Genomic DNA, 23,888 nt, shown 5'->3' on the forward strand with positions numbered 1-23,888 from the left:
TGTTATAATACATATTAATCATTACTATTTACTCACATAAACAACATTCAGATTTCACCATTTTCTTTAAAATCGGCTCTATCGGTTACGAAAGGAAAGGGAAAGAAAGGAACAGGGCCAACTGGCCCTTGTATTCACTAAATCACATTCTTAAACTGTTTAGTTAATACCCAAACTATTTATTGAGAAATATATGCCCCTTTCCTGAAGGGAAAAGAACCTTATAACAACTATACTTTCGACCCATCCCTGCTGGAAGCCGTACCCCCAAGTTGGGAGTAGACAGGAGCCCTCTTGAAACTTTACACGTGCATTATGATCACTATCCTAACTACAAAGAAATTAAATACCGCCATGTTACTACTAAATAAGTACAAAAAGAAATCACATTCACTACATACACGAACACAAACGGCAGTGGGGCAGGCCTTACGTAACTCTAAAAGGAATAATTTTAGGATGAGAAAATTTTAAGGGAGAAAACACTAATCTTCCGAAACTGTCTGTGGATATTTAAGAACAACTAGCAAACTGATGCACTTCGTAGAACCTGTCCATCACTAATGATATGGGCAAAACATGGCGTCACTGAATTACACTTCCTATTTTCAGCTCTTCAGTCCGGTTTTTTACTGTGAAAATTAGCAAATTATGTCTCCATAGCTTCCTGGACGGTATTTATTCAATTATTACACTAGTTTTACCTTCTTAATGCAGCTTTTCTAGCTAATTTCTACTTTCCAGAACTGGGAAAATCTGGGTCCTCATGTCTTCGGCAAAAATCTAGGCATGAGTCGTAGTAATCGCGCTCTAACATCATAGCGTGGGTGAATCCTCCAATCAAAACAAAGCATTTTTGGCGGTGGGGCTTTGAAACGAATAAAATTTGGTAAAATCTGGATTAAACTAGATTTCAGAAGGACCTAGATATCTAAAAGAGAGGTGAAGGGTGGTCCTGAAAATTCTGTCGAATTTTAGATTGGTTATTTATTGGAAAAGTTCCGTCCAATGGTGGACCTATATTTTCAGATCGCACTGACACCGTAAGAATTGTAATAATCCATTTACATATCCATATACAAGATTTATAACTAATTTAATATATAAATAAAGATATTGATTCCCAAAACTATGATTCCTAATGAATATTTTACAGCTTTCCATGTTAATTTGAAATAGAATAACAAACAAAATTACGAATTATATGAACAGCCAGAATTTTTTTGTTAAACGTCAAGTACAGTCGGTTCAAAAAATTTCGGGCACCCTCCTATTAAAAACATCATCACATTAGACTGTAATGGCATATTACACCTTAGTGCAAGTTCATTACACGTTAGACCACTGTCTTCCTCGATGATTGCTTTCAGGGTCTCGTCATCCAAAACAAATGGTTGTCCGCTGCGAGGTTCATCCGAAAAGCTATCATCTTCTGAACAGAATTTCTGGGACCAATCCCTGGCGGTGCATTCGTTCACAGCATTCTCCAAATGCGTGGGATATCTTGATGTGACAGCTGACAGGTCCATTTTAAAGTCGTACAGCAAACACACGCGAACAAACTCTTTCGATTCCTCCATTTCTCTTCGACATTGGACCAGCTGCGACTGCTGGATGTGTGCAACGTGCCCGTATTACTGAAGGTCGATGGTCAAACTAACTTCCGATCGCTTGGCAGGCACGTGCATAATTTCGTTTCCTTTATGTGAGCACATAAATAGTGGGACATCCAGAACGGCAAGAACTTTTTTTTTTTTTTTTTTTTGATATCTTGTATTAGACTTCCAAACTATGCTATGCATATGTGTTGTAAATCTTATAGAACGACTATGTCCGTCTGTCTGTCGACAAATGTTAAAGTAAAAACGGTAAGAGATTCTGAGAACCGGTTTTCTGCAATCCATTCAGCGTCCTAAGAGCATGTTTCATCTCCTTAATTAACTTCATATCTAAAATAGAAGTGGTTGAAATTAGCCATTTCCAGTTTCAATGTTTTCCGTTCTAGAACAAAGACGACGATATATAGCGACAAGCATATATATATATAAAATTACTTTCGATTCAGCATCTCAAGGGAACATACTGTCATCATCCACAACCAGGGCCGGATCGAGGATTGTCTGAGGGAGGGTACACCAATAACTACCAATCATACTGAAACTCTTCAAAGTGACATGTGACAATATTATTTATCCCTGACAACGCTGATGCATAGAACGGACGAAAGTATTTTAAATAGGGTCGCAAATGTTATGCACGAAAAAATAGCTCTGTTTCTGCACGTTTTCTCTTCCTAGCTTCTGTTTCCATCCCTAGTTGACAAATGCTATTTTGTTTTTCTTGGTGAATCCTTCGTTCTTTTGAAAACCCTTTTCCTCAAACTTTTGCAAAGCTTTGCTTTCTTTTAAGCCCCAAACGGACACATTATGGCTGAAAGTTTCGGAATGTGTTGGTATTTGCACTCCTAACTTCTCATTATAGATAGTGTATATTTACAATGAAGGGGGTGCACGTGCGCCTTTGCATCTCCCCTGAATCGGGCCCTGTCCACAACAACCTGCTAAAATCGGAAGTGGTTCAATTTTACTCGTGTTTCGGTTTCAGTACAAAGTTCCATAGAGCAAAACTGGTAATTGACATCGAGAAGGCATTTGTTTGCAATCCATTCAGCATCCAAAGAATAGGTTTATGTATCGTAGAATAATCCTCTATTAAAACCAGAAGTGGTAGAGATCAACCGCTTCCGGTTTTAACGTTGATCGCCATAGAACAACGCAAGAACTCATGGGGTCAGATTTCATGTTAAGCTCTAGATCCACATCTCTTGTAGCCTCGCTCCTAAAGGGGACGCTAAACTTAAAATCAAATCAATCTTCACATTTTAGTGAGAATTTTGCATTTTATGTCTATTTAGACTTTCGTTCTGTATTTTGACTTTCGTTTCGCTTTATATGTGTAACAATATCTCATTATAACAATACCTTGTCAATTTCCAATTTTCTCAATTAATTAATTAATTGTGCCATAATTTTCAGTTGTAATACTATATGTATCAGTATTTGTAAGAGTAAGAAATATTCAGGACATAAATTTGTGTGTGAGGCACTTACTTAACGTTTTGTCTATAAAATGAACACAACTGTGAGAAGAATTCAGCGTATTTCTCATCTGAATCGGAGAAAATACTTGTTTTATAATCACGAATAATAATAATAAATATTCTAAAGCTGAGAAACGTTTCTTTGGAATCGATTCAGCTTCCCAAGGATAGGCTCCATGTCATTTGTTCTCTCTTTTCAAACCAGAAGTAGTAGAAATTAACAATTTCGGTTTCAATAGTGATCACCATAGAACAAAAACCAGGGTGTCTATCAGTCACGAAAGTCACGAAATCACAAAACGGTCATGAAAGTCAAAAAAAGTCACGAAATTTAGCTTTTGGTCACGATTTTTTTTTCATTTGTATAAATATAAGTATAGACTGGAAAATTTTGTTTTATAAAACATCGAAATTCAAACAAAGCACGCTTCTATCGCATACATGAAAATTCGGCTATATTCGCACCAACATTTGCTCTTGAAAATGTTACTAAATTTTATGGTTTGGGAAAGAAAAGGTCACGAAAAAGTTACGAAATTTCATTTTGGAATTTTTTAGTAGATACCCTGAAAAGGGTAATATGAGGGTTGGAACTTTAATAGTGGGAACATTACTATAGAGGCGCTAGCAGTGGAATCAAATAATGTCCCTCGTACCACATGTTAGTTACATATGAACTTCCAAGTTTGCCAGAGATGTAGGAGCCTCATTCTGTGACTGCCAATCAAGAATTGGTAGTCCGAAATAATCAAGCCATAAATCATTAATTAGGAACTTCACGATTTATAATAAATGGATGTTCTCATATGTGTTTCAAAGAAAGTAAAATAATTATTTTCTTTCATTTACTTTTGCAAAAACTTTCCGAGTTTAAACATTAATGTGGAACTTTCTTAAATTACCCAATGAATTATTTGTCATTACAAGGAATCTTCAGAATTGAAGTAAATAAATCCCCAGTGTGGGTTCTAGGGAAAATATCGTAGGCTTGAATGATGATCGGGGTACGGATTTTTCGATATTTATCGTAAAACAGTTGGTTATCTACAGGGTAACAAACCGGTTTATAGAAAACAGGGATAAGTGATAGGAAACAATATATTTTACTCGGCAACAGATGTTCACGTGCTTTCATGTCAAGGATTATACAGGGTGATATTTTTAAAACTCACAGATTTCATTCGGGTCTAGAATTTCTAACTAAAATCCGATTTTCATGCAGTTTGTGGCAAATGATCAAGGAAGCATCTAAGATTTATTTAACTGTGTTTGCTGGTTTAAATTCATTGGTTTAAACATACAGTTTAAATATACAGTTTTGGTTCTTAATGACTGTCGACAGACGGACATAGTCATAATGCTGATACTTATACATAACATAGTGTGAAAATCTGAAGATGTTTAAAAATTTAAGTAATTGCATCCAGTAAAATGGGTAGGCGTGACCTATCGATATACAGGGTTATTCAAAATAATGAACAGATTTCAAAGCTCTCTCTCGTAGTCGTCAACCATCTTTATGGAGCGAGTCATTGATCGTAATAAGATCTCGAAAGTTCTGAATGAGCCATCAGTGTTTTGGATGCATCGTTCACTCACAGCCGCGTAGTTACTTGTTTTGCTCGGAATAGGGGAGACCGAAAGCAAAAGGTGTTTTGTGTTCCTACGTTCGCGAAAAATGATTCGATTATCACTAGGGATCAAATTTCTGGAGCTCCAGCAAATCAACAATATTTTCAAGTTAGCGTATGACATTTGAGGTTTCTAATTTGAAATTTGTCTATCAAATTCCACGGAAAAGAACCTTCTTCTCTCAATCAAGAAATTCGTAGCAAATTTAAATTTTTATTCGTTGTCTGTGCATACTGTGTTGATATATGCCTAAGTTCTTTCTCGTTTCCCACCAGTATTAACATTGACTTCTTGGAGCTTTACAGTACATATAATCCACGAAAATTTGTTTAAAATTTGTCACAACATAGAATAGCTATTGAAATGCGAGTTGAGGAAGTCATAAGGTGGAGTAATAAAAAAGTTTCCCAGCCTCTCTCAAGAGTACGGAAAATATAAAAATAGTGCTGAGATTATGAAACTTTACTACTTCCGATTAAAGCTGGTAAAATCATAAATTATTTGTGGTAAAATAAAAGTGGTTAATCAATGTTTAAAAAGAAATCTTAATTCCTTCTCGGAGTATAAAATTTTTCTGGCAAACTGAGAATCAGTGGCGTCAACTTATGCAATTCTCAAGAGCACGTGAACCACCAAATATTGTGCGTTGTTTATTGTTCCTTTAGAGCATTACATTATCACTCCATTGCATTCTTTTCTTTCCTATAACATTACATTGAAGTTTTCTTTAAATTTTAAATAGACTCTTCACTTGATGTTCTCCTTGCTTATGTGCATCTGATCATCATACCACGTTCACAACAGGGCTGCGAGCGTGATGTGCTTTTCTGTGTGTAGTACAGAAAGGCAACGGAGTCAGCGGTACAGAGGAACTGTGGTCTCCCGACGTTTAAAAGAAGATTTTTAAGCATGTCGTGCTGACAGCTGTTGTTGACTAATTTCCAGTAAATTGAAGCTTTAAACAGAATCGATCGATGAATAAAGTTTTGCAATTGAAAGTATTAGAATATAGAAGTATATACTGTAACTCATTCTGTCAATAAGTTATTTGCATTTTTGTCTTAATTTCTCATAATAAAAAAAATAAATTAATAATAATAAAACGGGGTGTCTGAGATCTTACTAAATTGATGGGAGATTTAGAACTCTTCTCCAGAGATCCTTAAGTTAACGCAGACTAAATTTAATATAATTATTTTCAGGTATATTTTTTCCTAATATGTATTATCTCCGATTTTTCTTTCGGATATGGTTTTTCTGCCTAAATAAACTGAATATGTGTAAGAAAAGCCAATAGCTTATTAAAAAAAAGTGTACTTTGTAACGTTGCTAAAGTGGTAAAATCTTATCTTCTGTATTATGAGAAGGAAAGTTTGGAACTGTTTTTTCTATTTCAGTATTCTTCTTGAATCATATGTGAAGTAGAGGAATGTCGGGCAAAGAGGATAACCTGGGCAAAGAGAATAATGTTACTATTTCCTTAGTTACATACATTAGCGCGCCATGCGAGTAGTATGTGGGAAGCAAGGAAGGTGATTGTCATTTGTCAGTGCAATCGTTGTTCTGTTCGTGGTATGGGACACACAGTGTGAGAAAAACGGAAAAAGGCGTGTTCGAAAAAAAAAAGTTCTTTTATGTCAAACTACTATTAATTTCTTTTTAAATAATTTTAGTGTTTGTTTTGTAAGTTGAACTGATGTATGAACTTGTAACCCCCCTGGTCACGAATACTACTATGATGTTAATAAGAATCCCGTAGATGTTTGAACAAAATAAATTGACTTGGCCGGGTAAAGTGAATAGGGCAAAGCAGATAGGCTTTTCAGTTAGTTCTTGTTGCATTCCTAATGAATCAATTGGGCCTTCGCGAATAGTTGCACCTATGGACACCAAACCTTTGGCAAAACCGGAAGCAGGTACTCGAAATCGCAGGAGTTGCCAACAATCAGACGTCCTTACTTCCACTCCAATCAGAGCAGCTCGGAAAGTGAAACATTTCAAGAGAAGACTCTACAATATTAAAACAAAATCATTGTTTCAAGATTCTGATCGAGCAAAGTATAAGAAAGTGATTGAAAACAAGAAGAAAGACAACTACTGTTTTGTTTGTGCAGGGAAATTTGGTGACCTATTTGAGACACGATCCAATGCGGCGATAGTGAAGCATGGGCTCATGAAGGATGCACATTCTACAATGACTTTGGATCCTACTTTTGTGATCTGTCACGAATAGTGAAATTAAAATGAAAGTGCAAACGACTTCATTGTAATTGTGTTATTTTTTTTTTTTTAAGTATATAAAGTTGTTACAGGATAGGAATAATCCAAGGCATGGACAGTAATCTACTAGTGAAAATCGATATATTGTGTTTGTACTACACTAATTTTCAAATTGTATCTGGATTTCGTGTTACGAACCTGCATTCGTACCCGCAATAATTTTAATGTCTTCTTTTTAAGTAAGAGCAATGTCTTGTCAATATTTAGTTGATAGCTTGCTTACTTATTCCACAATAGTGGCAAATACATTAAGTTATCCGCTTTGCCCGACCTTCCTCTATTGTTATTTGTAGTAACGTACGTTCAGCTGTAATACTTAAAAAAAAAAAAAGTGGAAATGTTTTTCTTCTTCTTTTGGTGTCACTTCAGTTCTGAGATTATACTTGATGCGCTGACATGATTTCCTCCGTGTATTTGTAAATGGCAAAAGTGAAAACGTGTTGTGTGTGGTGGTTCATTTATAATTGTATATACTAGTATTTATTATTATTTTTTGCATAGGTTCTAGTTATGTATTGCTAAAATTTTTGGTAGGCATACGCTTGACCGGTTTCAAAAATATAACTTGTACAGTCCACAGCAAAAAACCTGCAACATGAGCATGTAAGTTTATTGTGAAACTACGCCTAACAGCCAAGGGAATCAACATAACGTCTAAGTGGCACGAATCACGCCAGGAGAAACCTCGGCGTCCTCCCCCGCACACTTACTTGGGAGCAAAAGACTTCGTCGTTTCACAATAAACTTATATGCTTATGTTGCAGGTTTTTTGCTGCGGACTGTACGTGCCTATATCTCCATTACATCCCTGAATTAAAGAAAATATGCTGATCTATAAAAATATTAAGTGGGTATACGCCATATACTCCTAGGTCTTTCATTACATCCTTGATATGTTCATAGTGTTAGGTTTTCCTAAAACAATCTCAGTATTAGTGAATCTAGAAGTCTGTTTGGTACAGAAGCAGTTTTCGTAAGATTTATTGTACCAAGAATGTTATCATTAGCATATTGTGTAGAAAATTCTGTTGACTGATTCCAAAGTATTGCATATAATTTAGTGCATTGAGGGATCATGAAAGATTACAAAGAATTTAATGTTAGGACATTATCGATCAAAGTTAACTATCAAGAGATGAAAATTAAACTATGACAAAATTTCAGAGTTAGTTTTAAAGCAATAAATGATCGACAGATTATGAAATGGAAATAATGTTTCTTTCCCTACGTTATTTGAAAAAAAAATGAAGTGAAATATTTCCGTTTAACGTCCCACGATTATGTCCTTTAGGCTAAAGGAGACGGATGATTAAGGAGATTGAATGATGATGGAATAATTGAGCGAATGAGAATGTGGGAGGAAACCGGAATATGCCGAAAAAATCATGGACACGATTGTCCACTACAAACTTACTTGACCGGGCATCGACCAGGGGAAATTGTCACGAGACGCCACTGGCGAGAGTCTGACATTTCGCAGCACTGAGATGATGAATGTTGTTAAATTCAGTTCATTTCGATTTCCACGTTTGAAATGGTCAACAAATCGAAGGTCAAATTATGATAGTCATTTACATTTTTTCAATGTTCGGTTAGACTTTTTGAAGTGATCAAATATCTAGATTTATAGAATACAAAAATATTAAAATTATGTTTGCAATGTAGAATAATTATTAATTAAGATAGTTTTCATTCCACCAAAATATGTATTTCTTCACCTTTCCAGCCATGATTCCACCGAAATGTGTGTTTTCATCTCTCTACCATCATTCCACCAAAATATGTTTTTTCACCTTTCTACCATCATTTCACCAAAATGTGTTTTTCACCTTTGCACCCATCATTCCTCCAAAATGTGTTTTTCATCTTTCCACCCATCATTTCACCAAAATGTGTTTTTTTTTTCGCCTTTCCACCCATCATTCCTCCAAAATATATTTTTCATCTTTCCACCCAGCGTTCCACCAAAATACGTTTTTCACCTTGCCACCCATCATTTCACCAAAATGTGTTCTTTCACCTTTCCACCCATCATTCCACCAAAATGTGTTCTTTCCAGCCATCATTAATTCCACCTTTTTACCCACCAGTTTCAATACTTTTTTTTTTTCATCAACAGTCCTAACCCTAGTTATCACAGTGGAGTATACTTTTCGAAGGCGATCCAACAACACTCCTTCCTGTCCGAAGGGAAAAAAAAAAAGAAAAAAAAAGAAAAAGACAGTTTAAGACTCTAGGCTCATTACAACAACGGTCAACTCAATGGATTGTTCTATTCTGAAGCGCGTATCATTATGTTCATTGTGCAGGTGGTGTCCATATTGAACACCTGTATTACATGAAAGAAAACTTGATTATCAGGAAAATACTTATTTGTGATTTGGTTGGAAGTTTGAAGAGTTTTTCTTTATTAAAATATGATATAACTTCTTGCAATCGGTTCATTCTTTTGAATAACCTTATATATTTACAGTTACCAATCGCAGCTCTAGATATCCAGATTTATAAAAAAAAATATCTTAACTGGAAGACTTCCCTATTGCTTGTGGGCGGTGCAGTGTATCAATGACGCGTATGTATGAGGAGCAACGAAAGAAACTTTGTGATTACAGTTGGTTTTATAATGTTCTAAGAGCTATAAAATATGAAAGGTAGTTGATTTTTCCATGAAAATGCGTGGAACTCCTGCCACGTGTTCGATTCAAAACAGCACGAAACTAATCAATTACGTTATCCATTTTATTGATTTTATATCTTTTTTTCCTTTAACAAAAGGCCTGGAGATTCTTCATTCTCTTCCTCTTTTATTTTAACACGCGCGGCTATGAGCTATTATTGTCGAATGCTGGGTGCTTGTAAGTTTTCCTTTCTGAAGACGTATCATGAAAATGACTGGACACGCTTTACACTTTTCACTTTTTCAACTTGGTGTAGAATAATGCTTTAACGTCAAAGCTACGGTTGAGGGAGATGAATTTTTGGATATTTTTATTGTTCGTTGACATGCATAGGTAATTTTATATTCTGAGAATGGTTGTTTATTGAAGTATCAGCAATACGTATAAATATGAAATTTATACACGGCCCTACCGCGAAACATGAGAGGGAGTTGATATGTCGTGAAATGTAATTATTGAAACTTTTGTTAATTACGCGTAGAAAAATATTTTTTGGGGATTTGAGTTTATTTCTACCAATAGAACAGGAGTATGTTTTAATAATAGCAAGTTTCCCTCGCTGCGTTATTTAGAATCCTGGTGTAAAGCATTATAATATAATGTCTACAGGACGAACTGAGATGCCTCAAACTAATAAATAAAATTCACTGAAATTCTACCGCAATCAAATATTGACACGGTGACATTGTTTGACAAATTTTTCAATACCAACAGATTAACAGTATTGCCTCCTAACATAAAGCTGTGTGTTTTTTGAAATGCCACTACATCAGGTTATTATCTTATTTTCTTCATGACTATGTTCAGTATTATTTCATGCCCAAAACTTAAGGAAGTGTGCGGATAACAGTGACAATCAGGAACAATTCGTACGAAAATGTTTCTGCTTGCCCAAAAGCGTGGAACAGATATCTGTGGACCAGGGGCGAATCCAGGGGGATCGGGGCGATCGACCTCCCAGAAGAGGAAACTTTCGTATTTTATATATATAAATAAAACCCATCCCAAAGCTCTTAAAAGTAGCTCTAAGTAGTAAGTAAAGCTAAAAGTAATAAAACAAACAAAAAAGTTCCAATAAACATTGAGGGCGAAAACCCCATCGTTTACGTCTTATGGGCTGCCGAAAACATGAAAAAATGAATTCTAAAGGTCCATAGCTCCAAAACTCCTCTGCTTTTGTATAATGAATTTAGGCCATACAGTATATATATATATATATATATATATATATATATATATATATATATATATATATATATATATAATATAATATAATATAATTTTCTGGGGAGTATGACAGATTTTTGCTTTCCGTTGCACCATAATCTTCAGCTAACCTCTTCGTCTTCACAGAGCAATTTTCTGTTTTAATATTGCTTATCAGCTATAGCTTGTTTCGCTTCCTTCCTCTTTTTGCTTCCACCATACCTTGTAGCACATCCCATCATGATATATTTTCTTCACATCTATTTCAAATTACATCTAAAATTGTTCTTTTCTCCCCACTACGCGTAGCGTAGTCGCTAATGCTCTCTCTCCTTTAGTACGAGCGGGCCTGGGTTCGATTCCTTGTGGAAAAGGTGTAACAATTTTTTTTTCAGGCCAGCAATGCTGAATGATGTTTTTCTTTATTCACATAAGGCAAATGTCGGGATGGTACTTAACACGTCCCAGGCCGTTTCCTTCCTTTTTCATTTCTTTCTTCCTTCTGCCCCTTCAGCTAGTGTGCACCCCGAGGGATGTCATTCATTCCTCATCCGCAGATTTCGGTAATTCCCAGAAATGTGTATAAATAAATTCTCTCCCACTATTTCTAACACATTATTAGTTTTCTGTTCGTTTCACCTAATTCTCTCAACTCTTCAATCCACAATTCGAAAGCCTCTAGTCTTTTTTTTTTCTTAGCTTTTGCGAAATGTCCATCGAGTATAATACTCCACACGAAAATTTTGATTTTTTTTTAAAGTCAAGAACTTACGTTAGAAACATGACTTTTCTTCCTAAATGATTCTGTTTCCATTCCTGTCTTTGCTTTTATTTCGCGTTGCTGTTTTATCTCACACGTTGGCTTTAATTTCATTATCTCTTTATCATTTAATTTTACTTGGGTGTTTCCACAGTATCGGTCAACAGCATGATTATGAGACTGCGAAGCGATTTCAGGAATAACTAATGTATATATTCACTTTTTTTTTTCAGAGCTCCTCTGTGGCTAAGCGGTTAGCGTGCGCGCCTTTGGCGTGGGAGGCCCAGGTTCGATTCCCGGCGGGAGCTCATGTGGTTCGGATTCCACGTTAATCAGTAGGTCCACGTCTCATATAGCCTCGCTGCTGAACGGGACGTTAAACTCAAAATCAACTCAACAACTTTTTTTTCAGTGACGAAGCCGTTTCTTTACTGTATAGCATCCCAGAATTCAAGTTCTTCCGCGAAAGTTTATTCAAATTTTTTCTTTGATTGGTGGGTAAATTAGTTCAGAGTGAAAACACTTGTTTTTTACTGCTTAGTTGTCAAGACTTTTGTTTTCTTTTCCAGACGTCCGTCCGAAGGAAAAATGGCACCCACTACAACTATCGAAACAGTCACCATTACGAGACCGCTCAAGGTAAGTACATTTAATATATGTACGAGTATATTACAGAATTGTGATATGCTCCATGTATTTCAATAATTAGCACGCTAAATCCGGGTTTCATTCCTAAGGAAGCAAGCTAGGAGGCAGCCTTCTTTGTCCTTGCGGGGATGATACGCTGCGGACTTGCGATTTGGATTGTAGAGATATAGTCCATCAAATTCCGTATGCTTTTATGCTCGTGTACTTACCTATGCTTCTATGTTTATGAACTTACTTATACCTATTTATTCATACGATTATTACAAAGTCGTGATGTAGCTTGTGGCTCAGATATTAAAGACCTCGTCCCTTCCCCCCCCCATCTACCCAACACGTACAGAGTGTGTGGTGGTTGATCATTCAATCATAGAATGGAGAGACTGCAGAAGTCGACTTGCAGTCGATAGCGTTAGATAAAGTGAACTAACAGTAGGTGGGTTTTTAATACAAACAATTTTCAACGCCCTGATCGAGACAGACAACACGCACCGTGCGGACCAACAGCTGGTAATTGCGGTGAGTTTCCTATTTGGCGAAATCCAATAAGGAAACAGTCTTTGATGGTTCGTAACGTTCACATATCAGAACCATTTCGTGCACGGTGACCTGCTGTTCGAACATATCAAAGAAGCATCGCTTACTTCTTTATACTAAAAACACGACACCTCGTGCAGCGTTATCGGAAAATTCTTTTCACATATGGAAATATTCTCACAATTGAAGAATCATTCAGCTGACAGAATGATCGTGTGTGTGCTTCTTTCTCCTTTCGAGAAGCTCGTGAGTAAGCTCCAAGAATCCTGTGGGATCACCACGCTCTAGGTGGGTGAGGTCTATAATACCAATATCACTTTTGTTATATATTTGTTAAAATCTCTGCTAAAGAGTATGAAAGCGACCGTGTTGGAACTTGGAACCCGTTTGGAAAACTCTGAACCACATCGTGTTCGATAAAGAATGGAGCTTTCAACAGGAATCTGGACCAGCTTACAAGGCAAACTCCACCCATGATTGACTTTGTACGAATGTCTCCAGTCACCACTTCACTGGCTCCCTAGTAGCCCAGATTTCAACCCACTTTACTCCAAGGTGTGAGCAGTGCTTCGGGGGATGGTTGAAGGCAGTAGCCGTCCTAGAAGGCCTAGTACGTATAATGCCACAGATGAGTGGCCATAAGAATTTGAGGCGTAATTTTAAGATATAATCGGTGCTTCTGTTTCTCAATACATATAAGTTACACACATTAAAATTAAATTTATTTCTATAATACCTTTATATAATATATAGGAAGACGGATACCCTAATATATTGGAAGAAGGATTTGGATAGAATTGAATTTAAGATTGCTTTTATTGTAAGCAGTGATTTCAGAAGATCCTTTTCGGTATACGGGAGGTGAAAAGTAATACTGCGTAAATACTGGTAACCCAATTTAGCGTGAACAGTGATATGGCCCCAGAGGGAAGAATTTCCTCTATGGGCCGCCCCTGAAATCATCACAGGTTGTAACCCACCATCATATTGGTCGCCACGTTCCATTTTCCCGAAATACCTGTTTTGAGACTGGGCGAACCCCTGAAATATATTGAACGAGGGTCGAAGAAAGAAGAAGAAGAAAAAAAGCAACCTCTCCGCGGAGTCAACCTGGGTCGCCAGATACCTACTGACTAAGCCAGCTTAGGTTTATATGAAATTTCTTGTCCATTTCCGAAGAATTAAGCATAATATAGGAATCGTTTAAAAGTGCTGAATCAATATCTTATTATTTAGCGAATATGATGCTTTTATTTACGAAGCAAATTCGGATTGATCAGTTACTTGAAAAATAGGGAAATAATACAGAATAAAAATTAGGCTAATGAACGGTAGTAAATTTCTGTGCAATGATATAGAAGTAGCAACTGAATTCAAGAGCTGCCTGTAATGAGAAGCCAGGGAGACCAACTGAGGTACTCTGTGTGGCTGGTTGCTTGATCAATAACAGTTGGGAATTCGTATTCTCATCCAGCAAGCCAGCCAGCAACCTGTGACCCTATTTGAAAAGTTAAGTCTTGTTTGATGGCCTAACTAAAACAACACAACTAAGCGATACCTAGCTTTGTTGGCTGAGTTCAAAGTGAGTGACAGCGTATGGCCACCAGGGACCGCTGACCGTCACTCACCTTCAATTCAATTTGCTAGTTGACCACTGATGGGAAAGCATCTCTGGATTTTTTTTTTCAGCTCTGTTTGTGAAAAGGAAACGACTGTCATTCAAAATAATCTACAGGATTTGATTAGAGCTTTTGGTTCAGAGACATATTTTGTTTTATTTCCAAAGTTAGCCAATTTATAGTTGTCTGAGTGTTCTGCTCGAAAGCAGGTTCTATCCCACTTATCCTAACCTGCTAAGTTGGACAACTAAACCATTTGAACAAGTGTTCAGTGGCTAGTTCCTTTCCACGTTATTCGAAAAATTATATCGAAAATAAAAATCAAGTACAATTGAGTAGAGAAAATAAATCAGAAGTAGTGGTGCATACGAGACGAGACGAGAAGTAAGCTTGTCTTGTTTCGATTCTCGGAAGCATTTATTGCTTTATATATATACCGGGTCCAGACCCCCACTTTCAAAATTTCCTAATTCAACATACGGTTGTACACTTTCTCAATAAAACTATACTTTTGAACAGGGAAATGATTGATATAGAATGGAAATTTAATCTTGCACTTCATCTGTATTCTTTCTCTGATAATAACATTATAGTTCTATCATTTTTTTTCTGAAAATATAGGTGGAAATATATTGCAATTACATATTGTTTTTTTCGCGTGCACATTAATGCCTCTTCAGTACTACCTAGACGTAGTGGCTTATAGGATTGGACCCCCACCACCAGGGCCGTGCCGTGGAAAATCAGCGCCCGGGGCGAGAGTATACGGCGGCACCCCCATATATACATACATTCCAAGCAATTTTTCTTTTTTTCTCCCGAATTTTTCGCCCCCTTACTTCGGCGCCCGGGACTTCGGGCCCCGCTCGCCCCCCGACGGCACGGCCCTGCCCCCACTAGAGCTTGGACCCCTCCCAACAAAAATATCTGGGTGCTTGTCTGTACCAGAGCCCTGCACGGGCCGGGCGCGCCCGGTTCGGCCCGGTGCCCGGCCCGACCGCTTTCAAGTAATATCAAACTGGACCGGGCCCTAACCGGGCCGAGCACATTTCGGGCCGGCCCGGCTCGGCCCGGATACTCTGAAAAACGGTTCGGAAACTAATGTCAGCCTATTTGTTTTCTTAATGTCCTCCACTACCTCTATTTTTGCCGTGTTTGTACGGTCTTACTGTCAGCCTATGTTAATCGTAATGTGTTTGGGAAACTGACTCTTTATTCAAGACTGCGATGTACTGGTAATACTATTACTATTACTACTTCTACTACATCTATTACTACTTCTGCTATTACTACTACGACCACTGCTAATACTACTACAAGTGCTACGACTTCGAGTCAAAGTTGACATGTCTGGTGGTACCGAATTTACTTTCTAAGTACAGAATAAAATGGAGAAATGCTAGTTATTATGGCCGGTCTGCGTAGAATGTGAACCGATGGTTGATCTACGAGGGAGAACAGTGGCTCAGTAGAAAAAACACTTACATGTGGTGCTAGAGGTCGTCGGATCAACCCTTGCTCATGCTATGTGAGCTTTGTTGTGGACAAACATCGTGTGCGTGGGAGTTTCTGGGGTGGTCCCGCTTCCTCCCACTGTTTTCTTTCCAACAATTCATCCCATCATCATCCATACAGCCTGAGCCGTAATTACCTAAAGAACGTGTGATAAAGTCAAGTACTTGACCTAGTAAGTAGAATTTGGTACGCTACCATTGGACCACGGAGGGCAAAACCATGAACTGGCGTGCTCATAAGATCAGTGCAATTTGTAGTAATGTTCAATTAGCAAGGCAAATATCGAATGGTGTTACATGTTCATGTATTGTTTATAGTATGATGCTACAAATATAACAAAATATAATGATCAAATAAATCACCAAATCGCCAGGGTCGATTAGGTGTTCCTGGAACGGTGGCTCAGTGGTTGAGCGTTCACCTCTGGTGTATGGGGTCCCTGGTTTGATCCAAGCTCTCGCCAAGTGAACTTTGTGGTGGACAAACAGCGTGTGGGGGATTCGCGGCGTTCTCCTGTTTCCTTCCACTTTATTTATTCCACTATTTCATTTATTTCTCATCACCATCGTCTCCTTTAGGCTAGTTGGCATAACTTGGAACCACCTACCAAGAAGAATAAACTAATGGATTGGGAAGATAGACATTCAGTCTCTGGTGAATTTGATGATGAAGTAGACATCTACCTCAACATGTCATCATGTGTAAGAGAACTAGATATACTGCAGTAGTGGAAGTAACAAGAACAAACATTACCAAAATTGTGTAAATTAACGCGTCAGTATCTCGTCATCCCTGCTTCTAGTGCGTCTACTGAAAGAACTTTTAGTACTCAGGAACGGAGAAATGCTCTAAAGCCTGAGACTGTTGACTCTGTTCCCGTGCTATTCGATGCGTACAAGGACGTACAGTAAAGCGATGTTCATTTTGCACTATTGGTTTCTTAGGAAACCTTATATTTTCATTTTCTTAATATCAACTATCCGACGACGAGGAGGGATCGATCCGACGACCTCTAGCACCAGATGTGAATGCTTTACCTACTGAGCCACCATTGCCCCTCGTCAAGCAACTGTTCGCATTCTACGCAGACTGGCCATAATAACTAGTATTTCTTCGATTTTTTTCTGTACTTAGAAAAAAAAATGAAATGAAATCTTTCAGTTTTACGTCCCACGGTTATGCCGCGTAGGCTAAAGGAGACGGTGATGATGAGTAATGAATGAAATGGTGGAATGAAGAAAGTGGGAGGAAACGGGAGAACCCCGAGAAAACCCACACACACGGTGTTTGTCCACCACAAAGTTCACTTCGCGGGGACTGGAATCGAACCCGGGACCCCAAGCACCAGAGGTGAACGCTCTACCACTGAGCCACCGCGGCCCCCCTTTCTGTACTTAGATTGTAAAGTATGTACGGTACCACCAGACATGTCAACTCTGACGCGAAATCATAGCAGTTGTAATAATAATAATAATAATAATAATAATAATAATAATAATAATAATAATAATAGCAGTAGCAGTAGTAGTAATAATAAGAGTAGTAGAAGTACAGTACTATACAGTCTTGAATAAAGAGTTAATTTCCCAAACACATTACGATTAACACAGGCTGCCAACATTAGTTTCCGATCCGTCTTTCACGGTGTTCGGGCCCGTGTTTCGGCCCGGAATGTGCCCGGCCCGGCTCGAGATTCGGGCCGGGCCGGGTCGAGCCGGGCACAGACTTCAGATCCATTCGGGTCGGGCCTGGGTTTGCAGGGCTCTGGTCTGTATTGGAATATATATATTGTGTAATGACTTGTATATCTTTAAACATTGATTATTATTCTTCATTGTGCTCACACAATGATTCTATCAATTTCTAGTTTTTATAACATGAATATGTAACATGTAACAGTAGAATAATGTTTTTGATCTAGGACTAGCGTGAACTACTGTTGCTCACAACACTCGAGAAATTTCAGCCTCGTCTCTAAAAGCGCAATTCTCGTTTCGTAGGTAATACTAATCATAAAGTAGTATATTAGGATTGATTGAATTTAATTAACGTTCCTTTTAATTTCAGCACCAAAGCTGTATGAGAGACAAAACTTATTATTTAAATAGGATCGAGTTACTACTTGGATTTGTATCTGACTCAACTACTTCCGGGAATCGTGATTAGTACTACACCAGAAAATAGTCTCTTTCAACTTCTCGGCTACGAGGAGGCACAAACAAAGATTAGGAATACACGTATTCAAGTTCTGTAATTGAGGCAGTGGCGGCTTTTGAGGGAAGTCTCGTCGGTAAAAATTAAAATTAATATAAGAAGAGTGCGTACATTAGGGAAATTTTCTTCCTTTAGTTTGAGCCGATAAAATTTTAAGCTTCACCGATGTGACTTCTCAAGAGCTGCCGTTGAGTTATGACTTTATTATTATTATTATTATTATTATTATTATTATTATTATTATTATTATTATTATTATTATTATTATTTATTATTAAATTGTGCAGTCTAGTCGTTTAGATATGTCAGTTAGCATTTCTTTGTCGTCTTTATTTCCAACTTCCTAAATCTTTCTGAATTAAGGCCTGGTTGCAGGGGCGGACCAGGCCAAATTTTCACGCGGGCAAAGTGACTTTTTTGGCGCCACTCCCTAGGACTAACCTATATTTTACATTTTATCATAGTGTTTTTAATATTTTAAACCCCATTTTTCAAAAAGACATTCATTACCTAGGAAAACTACACAAAGAATATGGCCCGCTATAAAACATACCAACTCCGCTCCCCGCTTGGTCTAGTGGCTAGCACGCCTGCCTTCTGTGGTCCCGGGTCCAATTCCCAGTGGGTTACTGTTGAACGATAAAAGTGGTTCGGATTCCACTATAATCAGTACCCACATCTCTTTTTGGCCATTGAGGCATAACCGTGGAACGCTAAACTCAAGCAAACAAACAAACAATACTTACTCCCCCTCCACTATTTATTCTACATGCCATCTCTCCATTTGTCGGTACAGCACCCTTAATACTATGAAACTTTCTTGTTCCATGGTGAAATGGAAACAGATTATGCAAATGCCGCTACTTTACAAGAATATAAACCAAAAAAGTCAGTAGAAAACACATTATAAAATTTACTTTTTGAGGCTCGTTTTGGCACCCTCTGACTCTGGCCCTTCGGGCAGTCGCCCGGGTTGCCCGGCCTTTGGTCCGCCCCTGCCTGGTGGTTTTAATTCAGGCTGCTTCTATGTTGTCTCGCGGTACGTCCAAAAAAATCTTAACAGTGAAATTGGTAAGCTTTAATGTTGTAGAGAATATTCCACCTTGAGAGATTACAACACGTCCTCGTTTCCCGAGGGGTGGCCTCGCGTAGTGTAGTCGCTGACGCTCTCGCCTTTTGTGCGAGCGGATTCGGGTTCGATTCCCGTTGGGAACACGGTCGAAAAAGTCTAACAGCTTTTTCAGGCCCAAAATCCTGAGTGAGTTTTTTCCTTAGTCACACCAAGTAAATGCCGAGATGGTACCTAACTATAGTTTCAGGCCGCTTCCATCCTTCCCAACTCCTTTCTTCCTCTCCGATTCCCCGGGTGGTGTGATTGCTGAGGGACGTCAACCCTCAAAGTGCGACGGCTAACATGACCATAGATGGCGAAAGCCCAGAAATCTTATCCCTATTCGTTTCTTGGGTACAGTTCCCTGATTTTAAAACAGAATCCGTCTTCGGACTCGTTGAAGAAAATCCTGTAGCCTTATTTTAGAACATAGTTTGATACCTGTCAAAAATATCAATACTTTATACAATTGCGTTATGGTCTTGAGCCAATACGTACGTTCACTCCGGGAATCAGACGTGGAACATCACCACCAATGGCATGCATACTGACTATAGGCTACACGAAAACATACGGAATCCTTATGTTTACTATGGAAATCTGTACGGAGCATACATTATCTATATGCTACATACCTACTGCTCTTTCCCGCTTGTATGTTACATCATGTCGCTGCAGGATGTCTGACATTTAATACTCTTCCGTATGTTACATATGTCAGCTGTATGTTATATACGGCCATCTGTATGTGAGATCGTGGCCGCCTATATACAGTAGTTTCTTTTGTACGGAAAGTGCATTTATTCGGAACTTATACGGAAAGTGCTATAAAACATACGTTTGCTGCACGATGTTACATAAGGTTTACGTGGTCCAAACACTACAGGATTTACGCATGTAACCTACGTTTTTATGCAACCCACATACGTTTTTTTTATCTGTATAAGATTAATATCAATTATGATAGTGGAAGACAATAAATTTTTACGAAGTAGTAAGCATTGTTCTTACCGTTGGAGGCATGTACTTGTGCAGTCTGTCACAAAATTCATTTCAACTCATTAAGTGTTTCATGACTTAAATTCTAAAATTTCGCGACACACTCTATGGGATTATGCGACACATGGGTTGGGAATCACTGCGTTAAAATATAAAAAATATCAAGCAGCGTGTATTCACTGTATGAAGATAAACTTTGGCCTTATATTCCTCAGTTTCTCTCTCTCCCTTTTAAAAAAAATACATTTGGCTCAACTTCTGTTTGTGAACTGCATTAGTTTTTGCCACGTTTGTTATGTCTATTGTAATTTAGAAAATTGCATATGTGTGGGCAAGGGGGTGAGGAGAGGAAGTTGAGCTTATTCATTTCCGAAAGCATTGTGCTGTTGTCATAGGAACCTCTAGAATCCAGCTATCAGAATAATTGGTAACTCCATGCAGACCAAAGGAAAAATGCAAACATCGAATAGAAATAATCGAGTGCAAATCTCTATTCTTCCTAAAAAAACGCATACAAAGCAAATCATATCCAAAAATTCAAAGCTAGTAATGAAGTACTAAACGGCTCTGAGTTCATTAGTTTGGCAAACGAGCAAAAAGTGTATTTGTTAACTTTTCTGTACAAAATAATAGATGGCCAAACCGAGATTCAGGGTCGTTAGTGTCTGAACTCCACATGTACGTGCTTCGACTTAACGACGATACCAAAATACGAAGCTTTTAGAGGGAGGAGAAGCGTTAAAAAAAAAAAAAAGTCTTCCCGAAATCTAGTGAGCGAGAAAAGTTTTCAATACAGTTGCCAAGACCACATTTACAGTCGTTAACAACAATTTAGCCACAGAGGTTTTGACTCTTGTTAATACTTTTTTTTGTCTCTTTCTTTCTCTCTCTTTTTCCTGCGATGAGTTAAGAGTCTTCATCCCGGCGAAATTAAAATACCGCTAATTTTACATTAATTATGTGATATCTTGAAATAGATAAAAGATAATCAAAATATGGAACAAGAGCGCCCTAGACAACATTATTTTACATGAGAAACCATTATCACGACTCACTTATCTGCTTTCGATTTCAAGCCATTTTGAAAATCGGAATTTATTTTCGCGTTTCTAAACAGCTGAAAACATAAAGCCCTAGGTGACTTTTGATAACGGTACCTCACGCAAAATAATATTGTCTAGGGCGCTCTTGTTCCACATTTTGATTATCTTTTATCTATTTGAAGATATCACATAATTAATGTAAAATTAGCGGTATTTTAATTTCGTCGGGATGAAGACTTAAGAGACAAGCCTTCATGACCTAAGCCCTACATTTCACTAGAATACATCCCCCCCCCATTTTGTTGTAATGTTGAATATTTGTTATTAAAGCTAGTCGTTCACTTAGTAATTGGTTTACTGATGATGTTAAACACGACGGATGATCGATTTTTTTTTTTTTTTTTTTTTTTTTTTTTTTTTTTTTTACAAAGCATAAAACTTCCATGTTATCCGCTGTAACGTAACGTAAATTTATTTGTAGACCAATAACATGTCTGTCTTGGTGGAGGTTTTAAGACTTCTGATTCTGTTCAATGTATACCCGAGAAGCGGGCACTCAAAATGATGACTCGTCTGGAAAACAAAGCGTTGAAAGTTCTCAGTCCGATTTCATTAGTTGACTTCCAACCATCACTTACATTACATAAATCTAATTTGATTAGCGTGGAGTAAGTGACTAAACCGGTTTAGCTTGAAGAGTGCAGTGATGCCAATCTGAAATGATATAAAATTCCATCTCAACAGGCACAAATTCCCATTTTGTTCTCAAATTTCTTACGCCATGCTAATAATAAAAATTTTCAAACTTAAAAAAATGTGAACAGTGAAATTAGTGTACACCCATGTCTAAAATGATTGTCGCATATCTATAACTGTCTTCTTGTAACAATATAATTTGATAATGGTTTTGCAGGGTACTTTTAATACTGATACTATGTGTATAATCAGGAAATGTATATTTGTGGTAAATTTCATAGGAAAAGAATTATAAATACGAAAATTAGAATGAGTAAAACAAAATGTTGCTAAATGGACAATAAAGGTTTTCTTTTCGTTATATTGTTCTTATTTACTGCTCTTTTGACATGAAATTTACTACATATTCTCCTTTGTTGATTATACACATACCAACATTATAAGAAATACCGGGCGAATTCGTTATAAAATTATATTCCTACAACAACATATTTATAGATTTGCGAAAATAATTTTGGACATGAGTGTACATCAATCATTTTCTTAAATATATGAGTGTATGATCCCCAACGTTTATCAAATAGCTTACGAACACGTATTGTCCTTAATTGAAAGAGACAATTGAAAATGTTTATGAAGAAAAGAACATTTTGTTGTGAGTTTAATATTTCCATCACATGTTTTTGCCATGAACTTACATTGAACATAATAAAACTAGATAAACTTCATTCTTTAGTAATTTCGGATGGAACGTTTTGGAAGTTGATGTTTCTCGTTTTTACTTAAGTTCTTTGTTGCATTTCATTTGTCCCCCTTTTTAAATACCAGAGTAAATTAACGTATCTTGGTGCTTGTTTCTTGAGATTCACAAGTTATTACATAAATCACTATTTCACATTTAGTAAAGACTCATTTGTCTGCTCGCCCATAGACAGTTTTGTTGTCGATGGAATAGATATATGTAAAATCCCATAAATTTTGCTAATTTTTGCAAAAATTCTCTTTACCCATTTCGAGAAATCATTGTCAAAAAAATCTCACAAAATGGAATTTTTCCCACGTGTTGGCATCACTGGAAGAGTGTACGTTATATTTTGCCAACTCGTGGATTCGTTGGTCTTGCAGCCAATGACGAAAACACAGTGTTGTCAGATCTAATTGTCGTAGAGGAAATCAGAGGTCTAAAGGTTTTGTTTTCTTAAACCGTGCTTATTTCTTTTATATGCTTAGGCAACAAAGCACCTTCGTCATGCGTACGGATTGATGGGTTATCTGTTTGAACCAAGTATAGTCCATGCGATATAAAGTGGAACTTAAAGCTAGGCGCACTTGAGTAGCTAGAAACACAGCCTTTAAACTTTCTTTTTCCTTGTAAGTTACTTGTCGAACTGTGATCCAAATGCCTATAATTGTAAAAATTGTAAACTAAACACAATGATTCCCTGAACTTTATAAATGTCCGCTCTTATTATTCTCCCGAAAGAGGCCTATATAAAACTACAACATTCTCAAGAACCACTTAAAACTAAGGTTTATTCAGTTCTCTTCAATCTCCCAGATTGATATTGATATTTGCGCTTAATGTAACAGCCTCACAACTCTAATTGAAATACCTAATCAAGATTGGATAGTAAAAGAGATCCATTATATGTGTATGCGAATAGTGAACATGTGAGCAGTGTGTATTTTTCGTTCTTGATGTTCGATATAAGCCCATCGTATTTCTGATTTGAATCGTTGAGCAAATATGCTTATGGCGTGTTGGTTGCTGAAGCGAATAATGTGGAATGTGCCGAGTATCGATTCATCTGTCTGATAGCATTCGTGTTATTGTTTGGAAAGTGAAGTGGGTA

At 37.3% G+C, this 23,888-nt stretch overlaps 1 protein-coding gene across 1 annotated transcript in view; it reads left to right on the forward strand.

Annotated features, from left to right (window-relative positions):
- Positions 1-23,888, forward strand: part of LOC145672055 (transmembrane protein 47) — a 267,446-nt gene that overhangs the window by 95,507 nt on the left and 148,051 nt on the right. The window contains exon 2 of the mRNA XM_081741271.1: positions 12,226-12,295. Within this exon, the coding sequence (XP_081597397.1) occupies positions 12,226-12,295 (70 nt within the window). The remainder of the gene's footprint in view (positions 1-12,225; positions 12,296-23,888) is intronic.

Source organism: Thermobia domestica, chromosome 15 (genome assembly GCF_964235325.1).
Source record: "Thermobia domestica chromosome 15, izTheDome1.hap1.1, whole genome shotgun sequence".
In the NCBI taxonomy this organism is placed as follows: Eukaryota; Metazoa; Arthropoda; class Insecta; order Zygentoma; family Lepismatidae; genus Thermobia; species Thermobia domestica.